The sequence below is a fragment of the Tenrec ecaudatus genome, chromosome 6 (genome assembly GCF_050624435.1).
Source record: "Tenrec ecaudatus isolate mTenEca1 chromosome 6, mTenEca1.hap1, whole genome shotgun sequence".
NCBI lineage: Eukaryota > Metazoa > Chordata > Mammalia > Afrosoricida > Tenrecidae > Tenrec > Tenrec ecaudatus.
Window position 1 is genome coordinate 50,270,072 of NC_134535.1, and position 16,039 is coordinate 50,286,110.

The following is a 16,039-nucleotide window of genomic DNA, read 5'->3' on the forward strand; positions in this document are numbered from 1 at the left end:
CATATTTGAATTTCACTATAGTAAAAAAAATGATAGTATTGTATTCTTAAATTATTGCTCTCACAGGTACAACTGAAATTAACATATATATTATTCTGGTCATGTAGAAGATTATTTTCATATTTAGTCTCCTAATAAGTTTCTTAAATAATTCTGTACCAGGTCTTGCTGTCTATGTAAAATGTTGCAGTAAAGCCAAGAGGTGATTTAAAATTTTAGTTGGTACTTAAATATTGAAGAGAAGAATCCTTAGTAGACGTGTAGATTAGCAACTGGAAGAAATAGTTACCCCTTAGTACTCTGAGCTCATGATAAAACTTTCGTGAGCCTGAGTAAAGGCACCCCGCCATTCCATTGCATGGAACAGAGCAAAAGACAAGGAATGGAAACAGAGCCCTTTTCAGGTCATTGTCAACAGAACCTCCCGTGTCTTTCGAGAAAAAGTTTCAAATCAAGTTGTGATGTGAGGATCAGTGTTGCGTATACTCGACTAAGAAACTGGGCAACTGTACTCCAAATGCTTGTTATAATACGTGGTTAAATTGTTCCTAAAATTAAGCAAGCAGAGTCATATATTTAAGAACCAACTACTGGGTATTAGTACAATAAGAGGAATTAAAAATCTCTTTGCATATGTTACTATTTGAGAATAAGCAAACTTTGAATAATGTAATGGGAAGTGTTATTTCTATATAAATCTTTATTTATATTTTATTTCATATTATTTAACCAAATATCTAATGCAAATATGATTATAAAATAAGGAAAGTCATTTAACCATTATTATTATTGGTAGTTAACATTATATTGAATGCAATCATCCAATAATTTAGTAAACATTTTATAACTGTAAAGGTCAACCTAACAAATTCTTTAAACTTTGGGAAAAGCTTAAAGCTTTTATAACCAGTATTCTGGTATTGATTGTCTCTAAATACAGAAGGAAGATCTTTGCCTTAAAATCTTGCCTTGTTCTTTAGGACCAACTCCAACTTCTTTGCCTTCTCTAGTGTAACCTATGATTCTTGAAGACTAATTATTGAGGTAGATACGGAGAAATGATTGTACTCAGCCATTTGATACTAACTACAAATAGTAAAAGGACATTTTAAAAGATCCCAAGTGGGAGAACCGTCAATTACATTTTCTTCTGGTTCTGCACTTCAAAATACAATTAATATTGGCTAAACAGATATACTAAACATATTCATTACCACTCTGATGCTGAACTCATCATGACAGCCCTATGGGTCATGAATGCCCCTTTCTGAGCTATGTGCTCAGGAGACAGGAAAGTCCTGCCAAATGGATAATTACTAAAGAAATTGCAGTACCATTATCCAGAAGTTCCTTGTTTCTCTACATATCTGTCATAAAGCAATAAATTATATATATACATTTTTAACAAAAGAATCTAAGAAGAAATAATGAACGGAATACATTACCTGATCTTTCATCGTCTTCCCTAAGTCTTTCACATCTTTCATGTTGATGGCATTCTTCCCTCCCTTTTCCTTTCCCTTCTTCTTGTTTTTCTTTTTGAACAAGCATTTCTTGCAGATGCAGAAGCAGCAGGTCAGGACTAAGAGAACGGCAACTATGGCTATGGCAATTAAGGCCCACGACGGCACTGAAAGGAAAGAAAATACACCGGATGTTAGAGTAAGAGACTTCGTTTTAGAAAAATGTCTAGCTCATTGGCAATAAAGATATTCATTTATTCATTCAAGTTTATTGAGCACATACCAGGCTCCGGGCATCCTGGTCAACATTACTCTACCTGTGTTGTTTCCTCTAACTGTTGTTGATGTTCAGTGCCATCAAGTTTGGTCCAACCCATAGCAACCCTCAGCAAGGGCCTTCCGCTTTTTCACCTCCCCTCCACTAAACCAGACATGATGTCTTCCTCCAGGGCCGGTCTCTCCTGACTTTATGTCCAAACTATGTAAGACGAAGTCTTGTCATGTTTGCCTCTAAGGAGCACTCTGGTCTTACTTCTTCCAAATCTTGTGCATAGCTTCGAAGCATTTTCTTCTAACTAGATGGTTAATTTTAATCCATTCCATTTTGTTCTTCCTTGTATCTCAAATGCTGCTTCCTCTCTATTTCTTTCCTTGATTTTCCAAGCTAGATCTGTGATCTTTGAGTTAAAATCCTGTGTCCACCATTTGCTTACCAGTGGCGTGACCTTGGGCAAATCACCCAACTGATTTGGGTCTCAGTTTCTACACCTGTAGAGCAGCAAAATTTATAGGTGCCTTATCGAGTCTTTGTGATGATAAAATAACTAGATGCTGTAGCTTGCACATGCTAAAAACTAACACATGCTAGCTGCTATTACATATATATCTAATTAGAGGTTTCTATAAATGTGCTCTGATCAGTGACGAGAGACAGACATTAATCAAATAAAAATACCCAAACCAAACCAAAACACACAAACCCATGGAATCATAACTAGTAGATGTTACGAAATACTCGGTACTCGAGTCAGTCGTGAGAAGACGAAACCACTTACAGCCTCAAAGGTAGGGCAGCAGTTCAGTGTTCAGGCTCTAGAACCAGGTTTTCATTCAGGTTTTGGCTTGGCCATATTAAAGCTACGTGACTCTGGTCAAATTGTTGAACTCTGCTGAGTTTTCCTTTCCTCTCCTAGAAAGCAAATGTAACAATAGTATTCTTTCCCCCCAGGATGGGAAAAGTAAATACTAAGACGCTGACAACCCTGTCTAGCACACGGAGCTAGATTAACGGTGACTCCATGTAGGAGTCCTGAGTTCAATTGCTGGTGAATACACGTGCATTGAGAAGTCGTAAAGGTTTAAATGTTGTTAAGATACTGACGGATACTGAAAGATGGAACAAATAGGCTGTCCAATTTGAGAGTTTAGCCACCAAACATGTTATGTATAACAGTGAAAAAGTATCAGATATAGTGCTGGAAGATGAGTCCCTCATGTTGGAAGGACTCAAAACCCGACATGGGAAGAACTGCCACTACACAGTAGAACTGACCATAATCATGTGGGTGGTGTAAAGATGTGGGGGTCTTCCTTTGCTGAGGATTATGAGTCAAAATGAGAAGAAACAGCTGCAAATATTTATACATAATTGGAAAATGGAATGTATGAAGCATGCAACTAGGAAATTTGCAAGTTGTTAAAATGACATGGAATGCATAAAGATCTATAGCCTCAGTTAATGTTGAACTTAAAGTGCAGTGGTGTTGGTCATCAAATGGTTTACTACACTGGGAAAGGCAAACTGAAGAGAAATGGCATTACATCCATTTTCAAAAGGAATGTTTGAAGATCTATCTTGAAGTACAGTGCTGTCTGTGATAGGATAATACCTATATATCTACGAGAAAGTCCAGTTAGTATCGCTGTTGTTCAAGTGTATGCACCAGACACTAAAGCTAATGATTAAACTGAACAATTCTACCAAATTCCTCACTCTGAAATTCACCAAACAAGTAATCAAGATACACTGATAATTATCGGAAATTGGAATTTGAAAGTTGTAAGCAAAGAGGAATACTAGTTTGAAATTATGGCCCTGTGATAGAAACAAAGCTGGAGATAGCATGATAGAACTTTCCAAAAGCAATGACTTTTTCAGTACAATACCTTTTGTCACCAATATAAATATTGACTGTACAAAGGTTTTCTCGCCAGCCCCCAAACACAGTAACAGAACAGACTACATCTACAGGAAGACACAATGAAGATCAATATTAACAACCAAAAATGAGGCTAGGGGCTGACTGTGGAACAGACCATCAATTGCTCATATATAAATACAAGTCCACAATATGAGAGCATCTCAGGAATATATTTGCAACATTGAACACTAATGGCAGAAGATTTGATGAGCTACAGGAGAACATCAAGTACGTCATTCATGAAGAAAACAGGAAACAAAGAAAAGATCCAAGTGAATGTCAGAAGAGACATAAATAGCTAAAGTTAATGCGAGAAATAAAAGAGCTGAACTGAAAACTTCAGAAGGCTGCCTGGAAAGATAAAGTATTATGATGAAATGTGCAAAGCTCAGTAGTTAAAACTCCCAAAGGAAGAACATGCTCAGTATATGTCTACCTGAAGTAAGTGAATTAAAAATGTAAGTCTCCACTTTCAGTATTGAAGGATTCTACAAGTGAAACCTACCACCTGTCTGTAAATTTGCTGGAGGCTATGTCATTGGTTTGTCAATTACCAGCAAGGTCACACAAAATGAACACATTTCTGCAAAGCTTTCAGATTTAGAACAGATTATGAAGAAGGAATTGGCTGTTCACTTCTAAGGAATTAGTCACTGAAAACCTTAGGGATTACAGTGAAACATTGTTAGTTACAAAAAACCTGATGAATAGTAGCAGAACACTGTCAGAAATAATGCCCGAAGATGAGCCCTTCAGGTGGGAAGACACTCAAGCCTGCTACCTGAGGAAGTAAAGCATTCAGGAGCTTCATTTACTGATGGGCCATGACTCAAAGTAAGAAGAAACACTGCAAGCATCTGCTAATAACTGTAACTAGGAACATATGAAGTATGAATCTAGGAAAATTAGAAGTCATCAAAAGGAAATGAAACACATAAACATCAATATTTTAGGCATCAGTGAGCTGAAATGAACTGGTACAGGCCATTTTGATGAGAATATCGTACATGGTTGATCATCCCAGGAATGACAGATTCAAGAGGAATGGGTCACATGCATTGTCAAAAAGAACATTTCTACGAACAGGAATTCACTTGTCTTCTGTGAGACCTGTATGCTCTCCTCCCCTCTTGACATGGTTTTTCCATCAGTATGGCTTATCACTCTGGTAGGAATATCTGCTGGCTTGGGGGACCTCAACACAGTTCTGCATGGCAGCAACTAAATGGTCTTCTTCCCTTCCCCTAATCTTGAAAATCTGATCCTGGTTGAAGGGAGATCTCCATTTTCAAAGTTGTTTTCAAGATATACATGTAGAAAGGGTGATGTCCTGTTCATGGGCACGAGTCAGGCTCTCTCTGTGTCATTTGGCAGCTTAGTTAGCAGATGGCATGACCTGAAAGCATGAGTTTGCCTTCACCTTGTTGTTTATCCTTACAATAATGGACTCATACAATATTTGTCCTTTGGTGATTTCCAAATCCCTCCACGTCCCTATTTCAGTATCTATCTTGCAGAATGATGCTGTCTGTGATAGGATACTATCTATCTGCATACAAAGAAACCAGTCAACGTAACTAACCCTGTCAAAATAATTGCCCCAACCACTAACATCAGTGATGCAGAAACCGAAGAAGTCTTACCAACCTCTTCAGACTGAAATTGATCAAATGAAATTGCATTGATCATTATGAGTGATATTGATCAACTCTGATCAAATAATTATTGGTCAAAATTGGTAAAATCAAGATGCATTGATAATTATGATTGGAATGCAAAATTTGGAAGCAAAGAGGAGAGAACAGTAGTTGGAAAATACAACCATCATGATGGAAACAAAGCTGGAGATAAAATGATCAAGGTTTGCAAGACCAAGGACTCCTTTGTTGCAAGTACCTTTTTTCAACAACAGGGATTACAGAGACGTTCCATATCAGCTAAACCAAACCTAAGGGCCAACTATGAAGAAGACCATCAATTGTAAGTTCAGGTTGAAGATGGAAAACGTTAAACAATTTCACAAAATGAGATCTTGAGTATATCTCACTTGAAATTCAAGATTATCTCAAGAACAGGTTTGATGCATTGAACAGTAATGACAGAAGGCCCTATGAGCTGTGAGATGACATCAAGGACAACGTAAATGAAGAAAGCAAAAATGTTATCAAAAAGACAAGCAACAAAGAAAAGATCCAAGTGAATGTCAGAAGAGACTTAGAAACTCGCTTTTAATTGCTAAGGCAAATGGGAGGAACAGTGAAGCAAACGAGCTATGTAGAAGGCTTCAAAGAGCAGCTGGAGACAACAAAGTAGTATAATGAAATGTGCAAAGTCCTAGAGTTGGAAATCTAAAAAGTGCAACATGCTCAGCATACCTTCAACGAAAAAATTCAAACCTCAGGTTGCAATATTGAGATTCTATGGGCACACCTGGAGAAAGACGAGGCTTTCTACTCCAGCAAAGAGTTACAGTCTTGGAAATCCACAGGGGCAATTCTGCCCTGCCCTATAGGTTCACTATTAGTCAGAATTGACTCTATGGAAGCAAGTATATGTATACATATATTTTATGGGGAAAATATTGAATGATACAGGAAGTATCAAAAGTAGATGGAAAATACAAGAATCACTATACAAAAAAGAACAAGTTGACATTCAATAATTTCAAGGGGTAGCATATGATACTGAAGGAAGAAGTTAAAAGATATACTGAAAGCATTAGCCAACAAAACAAAACAAAACAAAACAAAAAGCTAAGGCTCCAGGAATTGATGGAATATCAATTGAAAAGTTTCAACAAGCTGATTAATCACTGAAGTACTCAATCATTTATGCTGGGAAAATTTGAAGACAGCTACTTGGCTAACTGACTAAAAGTGATCCATATTTGTACCCATTTCAAAGAAAGGTGATCCAACAATGCACATATTAGAGAATCGTTGCTATCACATGCAAGTAAAATTTTGCTGATGGTTGGCAAATGTTGCAGTAGAACATTGATAGGAAGGTGTCAGGGTTCACTCTGGAATAAGATGAGGATGTGAAACAAAGATTCAGATGAGGATGTGGATGTCAGATGGATCTTTGCTGAAAGCAAAGACTAACAGGAAAATGTTTAATTTTGTTTTATTGACCATGTCAAGCATTTGACTGCATGGATCATAGCAAACTATGGATAGCCTTGATAAGAGTAGTAATTTCAGAACACTTCATTGTGCTCATGTAGAACCTGTACATGGATCCAGAGGAAGTCGTGCAAACAGAACAAAGGAATACTGTATGGTTTAAAATCAGGAAAGGTGTGCTTCAGGGTGGTATCCTCTCACTATACTACTTCAATCTGTATGCAGAGCAAATCATCAGAGAAGCTGGATTATATGAAGAAGAGTGTGGTATCAGAATAGAAGAAAGGCTTATTACCAACCCCTGATATGCAGATGATACAACTTTTCTTGCTGAAAGTGAGGTGGAATTGAAGCACTTGTAGATGAAGATCAAGGATTGTAGCCTTCAGTATGGATTGCAACTCAATTAAAACTCAAGAAAGCAAAAAACATTGCAGTTGTCAAGGATTTTTGTCTTGTTTGGATCCACAGTCAATGCTCATGGTAACAGGAGACAAGAGATAAAAGTATGCATCGTGTTGGGTAAATCTGCTGCACAAGAGTTCTTTAAAATGTTGAAAAGCAAGGGCATTAATTTTTTGTATGAGTGTGTTTAGGAAAGACCTTTATATACAAGAGCAATTGTATATTGAGAAAATATCCTAGCCCAGTCCATATCAAGACCATAAGCCTGATATTAGCCTATGTGTCCAATACCAATCTATAAATTCCTCTTCATGGAGAACCCTGCCAGCATCGATATGCTTACAATGCCACTGGATCCACAAGACTTTCCACCCACTGCCCTGTGATCTTCCTTCCTTCAGCATCATTGCATGTGTTTTGTGAGTCTGAAAAGAACATTACTTTAAGGACTAAGATGTGCCTGATCCAGGCCTGACTCAAGTCATGGTATTTTAAATTGCCTGAAATGAATGTCAGAGTTGGACATTGTATAAGACTAAAGAATAAGAATAAATGCATTTGAATTATGGTGCTGGTGAAGAATACTGGAAATACTATGGAGGGCCAAAAGGACAAAGAAATCTATGTTGGAAGAAGAACAGCCAGAAAGCTCCTGAGAAGTAAGGATGGTGAAACTTTGTATAATATATTTTGGACATGTTATCAGGAGAGACTAGTTACTGGAGATGGACATGATGCTTGTTAAAGGAGAGGGGAATTAAAAAAGGAAGACCCTTGACAAGATGGATGGACACAGTGGCTGCAACAATGGGATCAGCCATGAGAGCAATGGTGATGGTGTTCAGGTCCAGGTTGTGGTTCATTCTCTTGTACATCGGATTGCTATGAGTTGGAACCAACTTGATGGCCCCTAACAACAACATGGGTAAAATATTGAACAATGTAGTCAGCATCTAGAGAGGATAAAAGGAATACAGGGAGTCACCGTACCAAAAAGGACATGTGGCCATTCAGCCATTGCCATGGGTAGCATATGACTAAGAACTGATGATATCCAAGAAAGTTCAAACTGTACTGGAAGTATGAGCTAAAAACAATGCTCCAGTAATTTATGGAATGCCACTGAAATGTTTCACCAATCTGATGCAGGGCTGGAAGCACTCACTAGTCCATCCCAAGGATTTTAAAGACAGCTATGAGATTAGTCTCCTGAAAGAGACCCATATTTGTTCCCACTCCAAAGAGAGATGACCCAACAGAACATGGACACGATAGAACAAAATAATTAGGTCACATTAAATATAATTTTGCTGAAGATAATTCAACAACAGTTGCAGCAGTATATCAACAGAGAGCTGCCAAAAGTTCAAGTTGGATTAGGAATAGGGTGTGGCACAAGGTACATCATTACTGATGTCAGATGGAGCTTGGCTGAATGGAGAGAATACCAGAAAGACTTTTACTTTTTTTGTTTTAATGGACAAAGCAAAGACATTCCATTGTTTGGATCACAACCACGGATAACGTTGAGAGGATTGGGAATGCCAGAACACTTAATTGTGCTCCTGCTGAACCTGTATGCTCACCAAGAGGCAGCCATTCCAGCAGCACAAAGGCATACTGCACACTTTTAAATCAGGAAAGCTGTGCATTGGGGTTGTATGCTCTCCTCACACTTATTTAATTTTTACGTTGAGCAAATAATCCGAGAAGTTAAAATATATGAAAAAGTACTCCACTTCAAAATTGGAAGTTTTTTTTCCCTCTGAAAATAGTAATTTATAACATTTCTCCCAAAACCAACATAGTTCCCAGTTCAACGGTAAAAGACAAGAAAAGAACACCTCTCCAGCAGCTGCTTACTGTAGCGCTCGAGACAACCGCTTTCAACAGAACTGCGTGTCTACAGTCGGATTCTGTTTCAGAGCAGGAATGGCTTCTCAGATGGAAAATGTGGGGTGGCCAAGGTGTATGTGTGCGGGGGGTAGGGGTGGCGGGGGGGGCCCAGGGAGGGGGAAATACTAGGCATTTCTCTGGTCAGACAGCCACGTGAGGAGGTAGTGATTCTGAGAACTTCTCCAACAGAGAACATTTCACTGACACACTGAGAGGTAGGAAACACAGGAGCTTCTTGGCAAGATAGAGGACAGCAATAGGGACCCTCCTCCAAGGAAGTCAGGACCAGGTGTCAGTGCAGCTTGAGAGTGGCTCTTTTCTGATACAACTTACTAAGTATCTTGTTACATCACCACACATGGCAACTCCATACAACCTTGAGCCCCAACATCACTGCTATTGAGTTTTTTCATTCGGTACTGACGAATTTCTCTTACCAGTGTGTAAAAGGCATCTTCAACCCCCTGCTGGGTCTTGGCTGAGGTTTCAATGAACGGAATCCCATAGCTTTTGGCCAGTTCATGCGCTTGTTTTGTGACAACTGCCCTTGTTGGTGAATCACACTTGTTTCCTACCAGCACCATAGGTACATCATCTGAGTCTTTTACTCGTTTAATCTGCTCCCTGTAGAGGTTAATGTCTACAAATGATTAGCTGTTACTGATGGCAAGCACACAGAGAAACCCCTCGCCTGTCCTCATGTGCTGGTCTCTCATGGCGCTGTACTCTTGTCCCGTGGTGTCCAGTATGTCCAACAGACAGGTCTCACCATCGAAAACCACCTGCTTCCGGTATGAATCCTCTATCGTGGGGTCAGACTCGTCTACAAGGTGGTTCTGGATTAGGTGGATTGTCAGAGCACTTTTCCCAACACCACCTGCTCCAACCACCACCATTTTGTACTCAGTCATTTCACACCAGCAAAGACAGCAAGCCCTGCCGCCTCAGCGCAGGACGGTTTCGGTATCGCAAGCGGGAAAACTGCGGGAGACCCCGGAACCGCCATGAACAGCCTCCACTAGGGAGCGGCCGGAAGGTTTAAAAAAATTTTTTTTTTAACAAACCTGTGATTTTCTGGAAACATAATCTTGTTTAGTGAAAGTGAGGAGGACTTGAAACACTTGATGAAGGTCAAGGACTGCAACCTTCAGTATGGATTAAAACTCATTGTAAAGAAAGCAAAAATCCCCACACCTGCACCAATAGGTAGCATCGTGATAAACAGAGAAGATCTAAGTTGTCAGGATTTTATTTTGCTTACATGCACAATTAATGCTCTTGGAAGCATCAATCAAGAAAGCAAACACTGTATTAGGCAAATCTGCACATGACCTCTTTAATGCGTTGGAGAGCAAGAATGTCACTTTGAAGGTTAAAGTGAGTCTCCCTCAAGCCAGGGTGATTTCAAGTGCCTCATTTACATGTGAAAGCTGGACAATGAAAAGGAAAAATGCAGAATTGACTCATTTGAATTACAGGGTTGGCAAAGATTACTGAAAATAAACTGTGCCCTGCTAGAAGAACAAACAAATCTGTTTTTGAAGAAGTACAGAAAGAATGCTCCTTGGAAGCAAGGATGAAAGACTTTGTCTCTCTTTGGTTATGTTATCAGAAGAATCCACTCCCGGGAAAAGAACATCATGCTTGGTTAAATGGAGCGTCAGGAGAAAAATAAAAAAGGAAGCCTGTCAGGGATGTGGATTGACACAGTGGCTGCAACAATGGGCTCAAACAGATCAACGAGTGTGAGAATGATGCAGGACCAGGAAGTGTTTTGCTCTGCATTAGATCATTATAAGTTGGGACCAACTCCATGACATTTAACAACAAATAAAACCAAAATACTGACTAAATTTCAGCTTTCAGACTAAGATTAGGAAAGAAAGGCCATGTGACCTATTCCCAAATCCCAGGAAGCCTTGCAGCATCTCATTCGGTCCTGCATGGGGGTTTCCATGGATCAGGACTGACTTGATGAAAACCAATAACATTTCTTCTTTGTATTCAAAGCCCAAGTTTAGATAATATTTGTAATGCAGAGATCTCAGGATATAAGATAAGAAATCCAACTTTTACACTAATATGAAAAGAAAGAGATATATGTATTTGTGATAGTTGGGTTTATTGTGCCAACTAGGCCAATAGGAACATATGGGGAAGTTGGGTCAGGTCACAGCTTGATTGGAGGACAACCAAAATAAAGACAGCCAGCATCCCATCTCTCTTGCTCCCCGGTGATTGGACCAGCATGTTGCTGCTTTAGCTAGTTGTCTGGCTCAACCTGTGTGTTATACTACCTGTGAGCCAAGCCAACCCATGGATCATGTCGCTAGAGCTTGAGGCTCCTTCGAGACTTGCTGGTCGATGCTGCTGGTGTGTTTATGGCTTGAGCTTGAGGCAGGTGGATCCTGTCACCATGCTTCACTTCCAGATCCCATCAGGGCCCACTTGGCTAAGCTCCCCAGCGACTGACTGTTGGAAGACTCTGCCTGCCTTGCCTGAGGGAACTCTTCCTTGACCTTGGACACAGCAGCCCAGGTGAACTGAAGGACTTCCAGTATATTAACTGTTCCATGGAAGTGACTTGAACTGAGTCCTTTGTACTGCTACGTGGACTAATTAGCTGCTATATTCCTTTTTGCTGAATAAACCTATATATATCTATATGTTTGCTGAATAAATCTATCTATCTATCTATCTATCTATCTATCTATCTATCTATCTATCTATCTATCTATCTATCTATCTATCTATCATCATAAGTGGCCTGGTTTTGTTTCTCTAGAGAACCCTGCCTACCATAGTATTGAATGGAGTTCAGTTGAAGTGTTAAGGGACTTAAAAGGAAAATTGAGTGGTATCTTTTGTTTAAGGTCTGGAAGCTTCAGTTTATATACTCTGTTTAATAAATTAAAATTACTACACTCAGCTAAACATTTAGTTGTTTATTACAGCTGTTCAATTTTGAAAACTTAATTTCTCACTTGGTATCCTTATGCCATATGCATATATAAAAGAATCTCTTGTGGAAATTAGGATTTCCAATTAACTGAAACGGCATTATTCATGATGCACACCATAGCTATTGAGATTAATCAGAAGAAGTAATTAGATTTTGTTTATGTTATTTTTTTAGAAAAGGACACTGGGCAATGAAATGATAAGAAAAAGTGCTTATTTCCTTCTGGCAACATAAACATCATTAGTACTGATGATTGTGAAACATCAAGTCAGGAGTACTTTGATAAAGTAAAGACACTTAAAAATTAACCTCTCTTTAAAATTGTGAAAACCCACAATTTTCGCATCCCTCAGCATTTAGCTTTATAATGCACAACACTCATTATACAATGTCTTTAGGTTATGATTGGGGATTAACTGTTGACCTAAGGATTTATGAAATTATAACATCTAAAATCGTGCTTTCAGCCAAAGAAATGTATGTGTGAACTATCTAACTCAGCTGAAAAGTAGGTTTCTTATTGTCATCTAATCTGATTAATCAATTATTCATCCTAAAAAGTGCAAATTAGAGAATTCCTGGTGCAATACTTAATGCGCTTGCTATTAGTCGGGAACTAAGTGAGTCAAAGGTGGGTGGGTGGAAAAGCGGTGTGTGGAAGAAAAAAAAGGACAATAAAGCTGAACCTATTGCCGTCAAGTAAATTCCCACTCAGGGGGCGTTATAGGACAGAGTAGTGCTGTCTGATAACACTACCAAGCTGTAAATCTTAACAGAAATAAACTTCTATATCTTTCTCCCCTAGAGAGTCTGGGAAGTCCAAGCTACTGGTTAGCAGCTAAGCATTTCACCACGGTGTGATCAGTGCTTCTCCTGGTAGTGATCAAAGCACCCAGATCCCATGGGGAAGTTCTCCTGGCTCTACACAGTCACTGCAAATCAGAACTGTGAATCACAGTGGCAACAAACTAAGCGTATGTCATCAATGTTATTAGGATATGACTGATACCTCTGTCAATGTGCTGAAAACCCAGACATGCTTTACTGAGAGAGTTTATATATTCATTGCAGGTGAGACAGCATTAATAATAACTCATCATTTTGAAACTTGTAAGTTATTTTCCTGGCAGGACTTCTGTGAAAGTCTCACAGAGAACTACATAAAAGTCTTCAATTACATGGCCAGGAGAGAGGTGATTTGAAAGTTTACAAAAAGGAAACAGACAGTGAAAAACCCAGGAATTTTATTGATCAAAAGGAGATAAAGAAATGGGAACATGGGATTGCTGGAAGAAACTATAAATACTGCAATTTGATGGTAAAATAAAGCCATTAGAAAACTTATTTTGTGACTTTTATTTTTTTAAGTGCTATAACTACCTTCTAGATTTACTTTCAGTTCGTCTTCTGGATAGCCTAATTTTAATTTCATACATACTATGTTGAATATTTTGAATAATTAGCAGACTTTTCTCGCAATGTGGTAGCATTTTTAGATGACATGAAAACATTGTTTACTTATTGTGGAATAGTTAATTGCAAACGGAAATTTTTATTGTCTCTAAATGTCATTTATATTGACAAGTGGAATAATGACAAACTGTTCTATAAGGGTGCCCTGTGATTCTGCTCGCCCTGTGGACCTAAGCGCCAGCTGGCTGGAAGGGGAAAGTAGAAGGTATCTGTAATTAAAAAGATGACAGGCACAGGAACCCTGTCAAGGGCTGCTGAGTCAAAACGGACTTGATGGCTGTGGTTTCGTAGGTTCATCTGTGCTATAATTTGAATTCCTGGATGATGCAAATGATCAATGAGCTTGCCTGTTAACCAAAGTGTCCATCCAGATGCACCTAGGAAGCAAAGCCTGGTGAGCTACCTCTGAGGAAGCAGCATTGAAAGCCCTATGGGGCACAGCCCTACTCCGACACTCCTGGGGTCACCCTGCGTTGGCATCAACTCAATGACAACCATTTTCTGATGGGCCCTTTTGGCGCTGAAGCAATTTCTGAACCCTGGGTTGGAGAAGAATCTGGCAAATAAGACAGCAATGAAATTGAGGCAGAAGACCACAGGAAGTCTGAGACATGACGAAAGCACCGAGAAACCCCACTGGCCTCTTAAACACCAAGTGAAATATACTATCTGTTTATTCATTTTGTTTGAATTCCAAAATCTATCTTTTATACAGAATTTTGTTAAATAGTCAAAGTTCCCCATGTTTGTTAGAGAATACTTATCTCCAGAAATTGTGAGCATCTTCTAAGAACTGGAGTTAAAAAAGAGTTTTTCTTCATATAAAGGAAGATAGGCTCTCTCTCTAAAAACAGGTGATGCAAATCATAAACATTTGTCTATAGCAACTTTTTCTTTGTCTTTTTTTGAGACTTTTTCAACTCATAAAAATCTGGCTGATAAGTTAATAATATAAAGAAACAGATACTTTTTAAATTAATGAAGTGAAATTTCAGTGCCTACATTAAGCATTTTAATTATACAGAGCAACCAAGTATTTGATATTTGGTAAATTCATTTAGAAAAAACAATATCCACAGTATCATTCCCTTGTAGAATTTATAAAAGCATGTCACCTTAGTAGTGAACATGTCTCATGGACTATCTTTCCGACTAAGCTGAAGTGTATTGAAGACTGATTTATTATCGGACAGGAATTGGGCTATAGTTTTACATGCATTATCTCATTTAATCTTCACAGCAATTTTTTTAGTTACTTTTTTAGTTCCATTTAACAGAAAAAGAAAACCAACCCTACTTTGTAGATGGACTAGTTTGAAAAAATTCAATATGTCTCAAGGTTAAGTTTAAAATATTATGTATTATAAATATATACCAAGAAAAAACTCATCTAACTTTGAGCTCTCTTTAACAGAACATTTTATATTAAAAAAACCCAGTGAACCAAATAAATAACAGCACAAGAGGATGCTGAGAGTGATTTTTTTTAATATGAAATATATTTCCTATCAAAAATAGGCTGATCAGAATATTGCTACGGGCAGGAAGCTATCAGCTTACTTTTATTGCTATCAAACTATCATTAAACGGAGTTTTATAATAAGAATCTTAGCATTTAACTTAAAGGCCTTTCAACAGAAAATAATAGGCTAGTATAACGACTCCCCATTAAAATGTTATTAGCTACGTTCTGCTGTGTATATTTTCAACAACAATGAAAATAAAATAAATTATAAAACATGCTATTTGCATTTCTAGTTAATGAATTAATCCCTCACATATTTGTTCCAAAGGTAAACTGATACTTAAGAATTAATTAAGGCAGAAACAAGTACACTGAAAACGACTTACTTAGACCTGTGATAGGCCAAATACGAACTTCTCCAAATTGGCCATGTTTCAATCTTTGGAACTGCTATGTGGCAAAAGGCCTTTGACAATATGATTCAGTTACAGATTTTGATATGTGGAAGCTATTTTGGATTATTCACATGGGTCTAATGTAATAAGTTGCCACCAAATGCTAACCAGGTGACAAAGTCATGTTCTCTCTATGAATTTGAGCCTCCTAACCGTTCAGGGAGCAGCTGTCACCATCGGCATGGCCAAGGGACTCCATGCGGTCACTGTGGAGGCTGGAGGGGAAAAGCAGAGAGATTTGAGGATGCTGTGGTGCTGACTGGGGAGATGGAGAAGGGGATCCAGAGATAGGCAGTCTCTAGGAGGCGGAAAGGCCTCTATCTATCCCCCGCAGTTTAATCTATTTCTGCCTTCGATGTCTTTCATATTTCTTTTGCATCTTTTCTACTTGTTAGATTCCACATGAGTCTCCAAAGGAATATAAGCTTCCAAGAGCTTGATTTCAGCTCTGTGAAACCCATTTTGGGCCTCTTCCCTGAGAACTGTAAAATACTACGGTTTTATGGCAGTAAATTGTGGTAATTTGTTTCAGTACTGTAGGAAACTCATACAGACCTCAAGAGATTTGTCCTATATGCTGTGCATAGGCGATGC

General features: G+C 38.5%; 1 protein-coding gene and 1 pseudogene across 2 annotated transcripts in view; both read right to left on the reverse strand.

Annotated features, from left to right (window-relative positions):
* SYT1 (synaptotagmin 1) overlaps positions 1-16,039 on the reverse strand; it is a 627,530-nt gene that overhangs the window by 187,086 nt on the left and 424,405 nt on the right. For both annotated transcript variants that reach the window (XM_075551237.1, XM_075551236.1), the window contains exon 4: positions 1,446-1,630. In XM_075551237.1, coding sequence (XP_075407352.1) covers positions 1,446-1,630 — 185 coding nt within the window. The remainder of the gene's footprint in view (positions 1-1,445; positions 1,631-16,039) is intronic.
* LOC142450803 (GTPase NRas pseudogene) lies at positions 9,127-10,001 on the reverse strand (annotated as a pseudogene).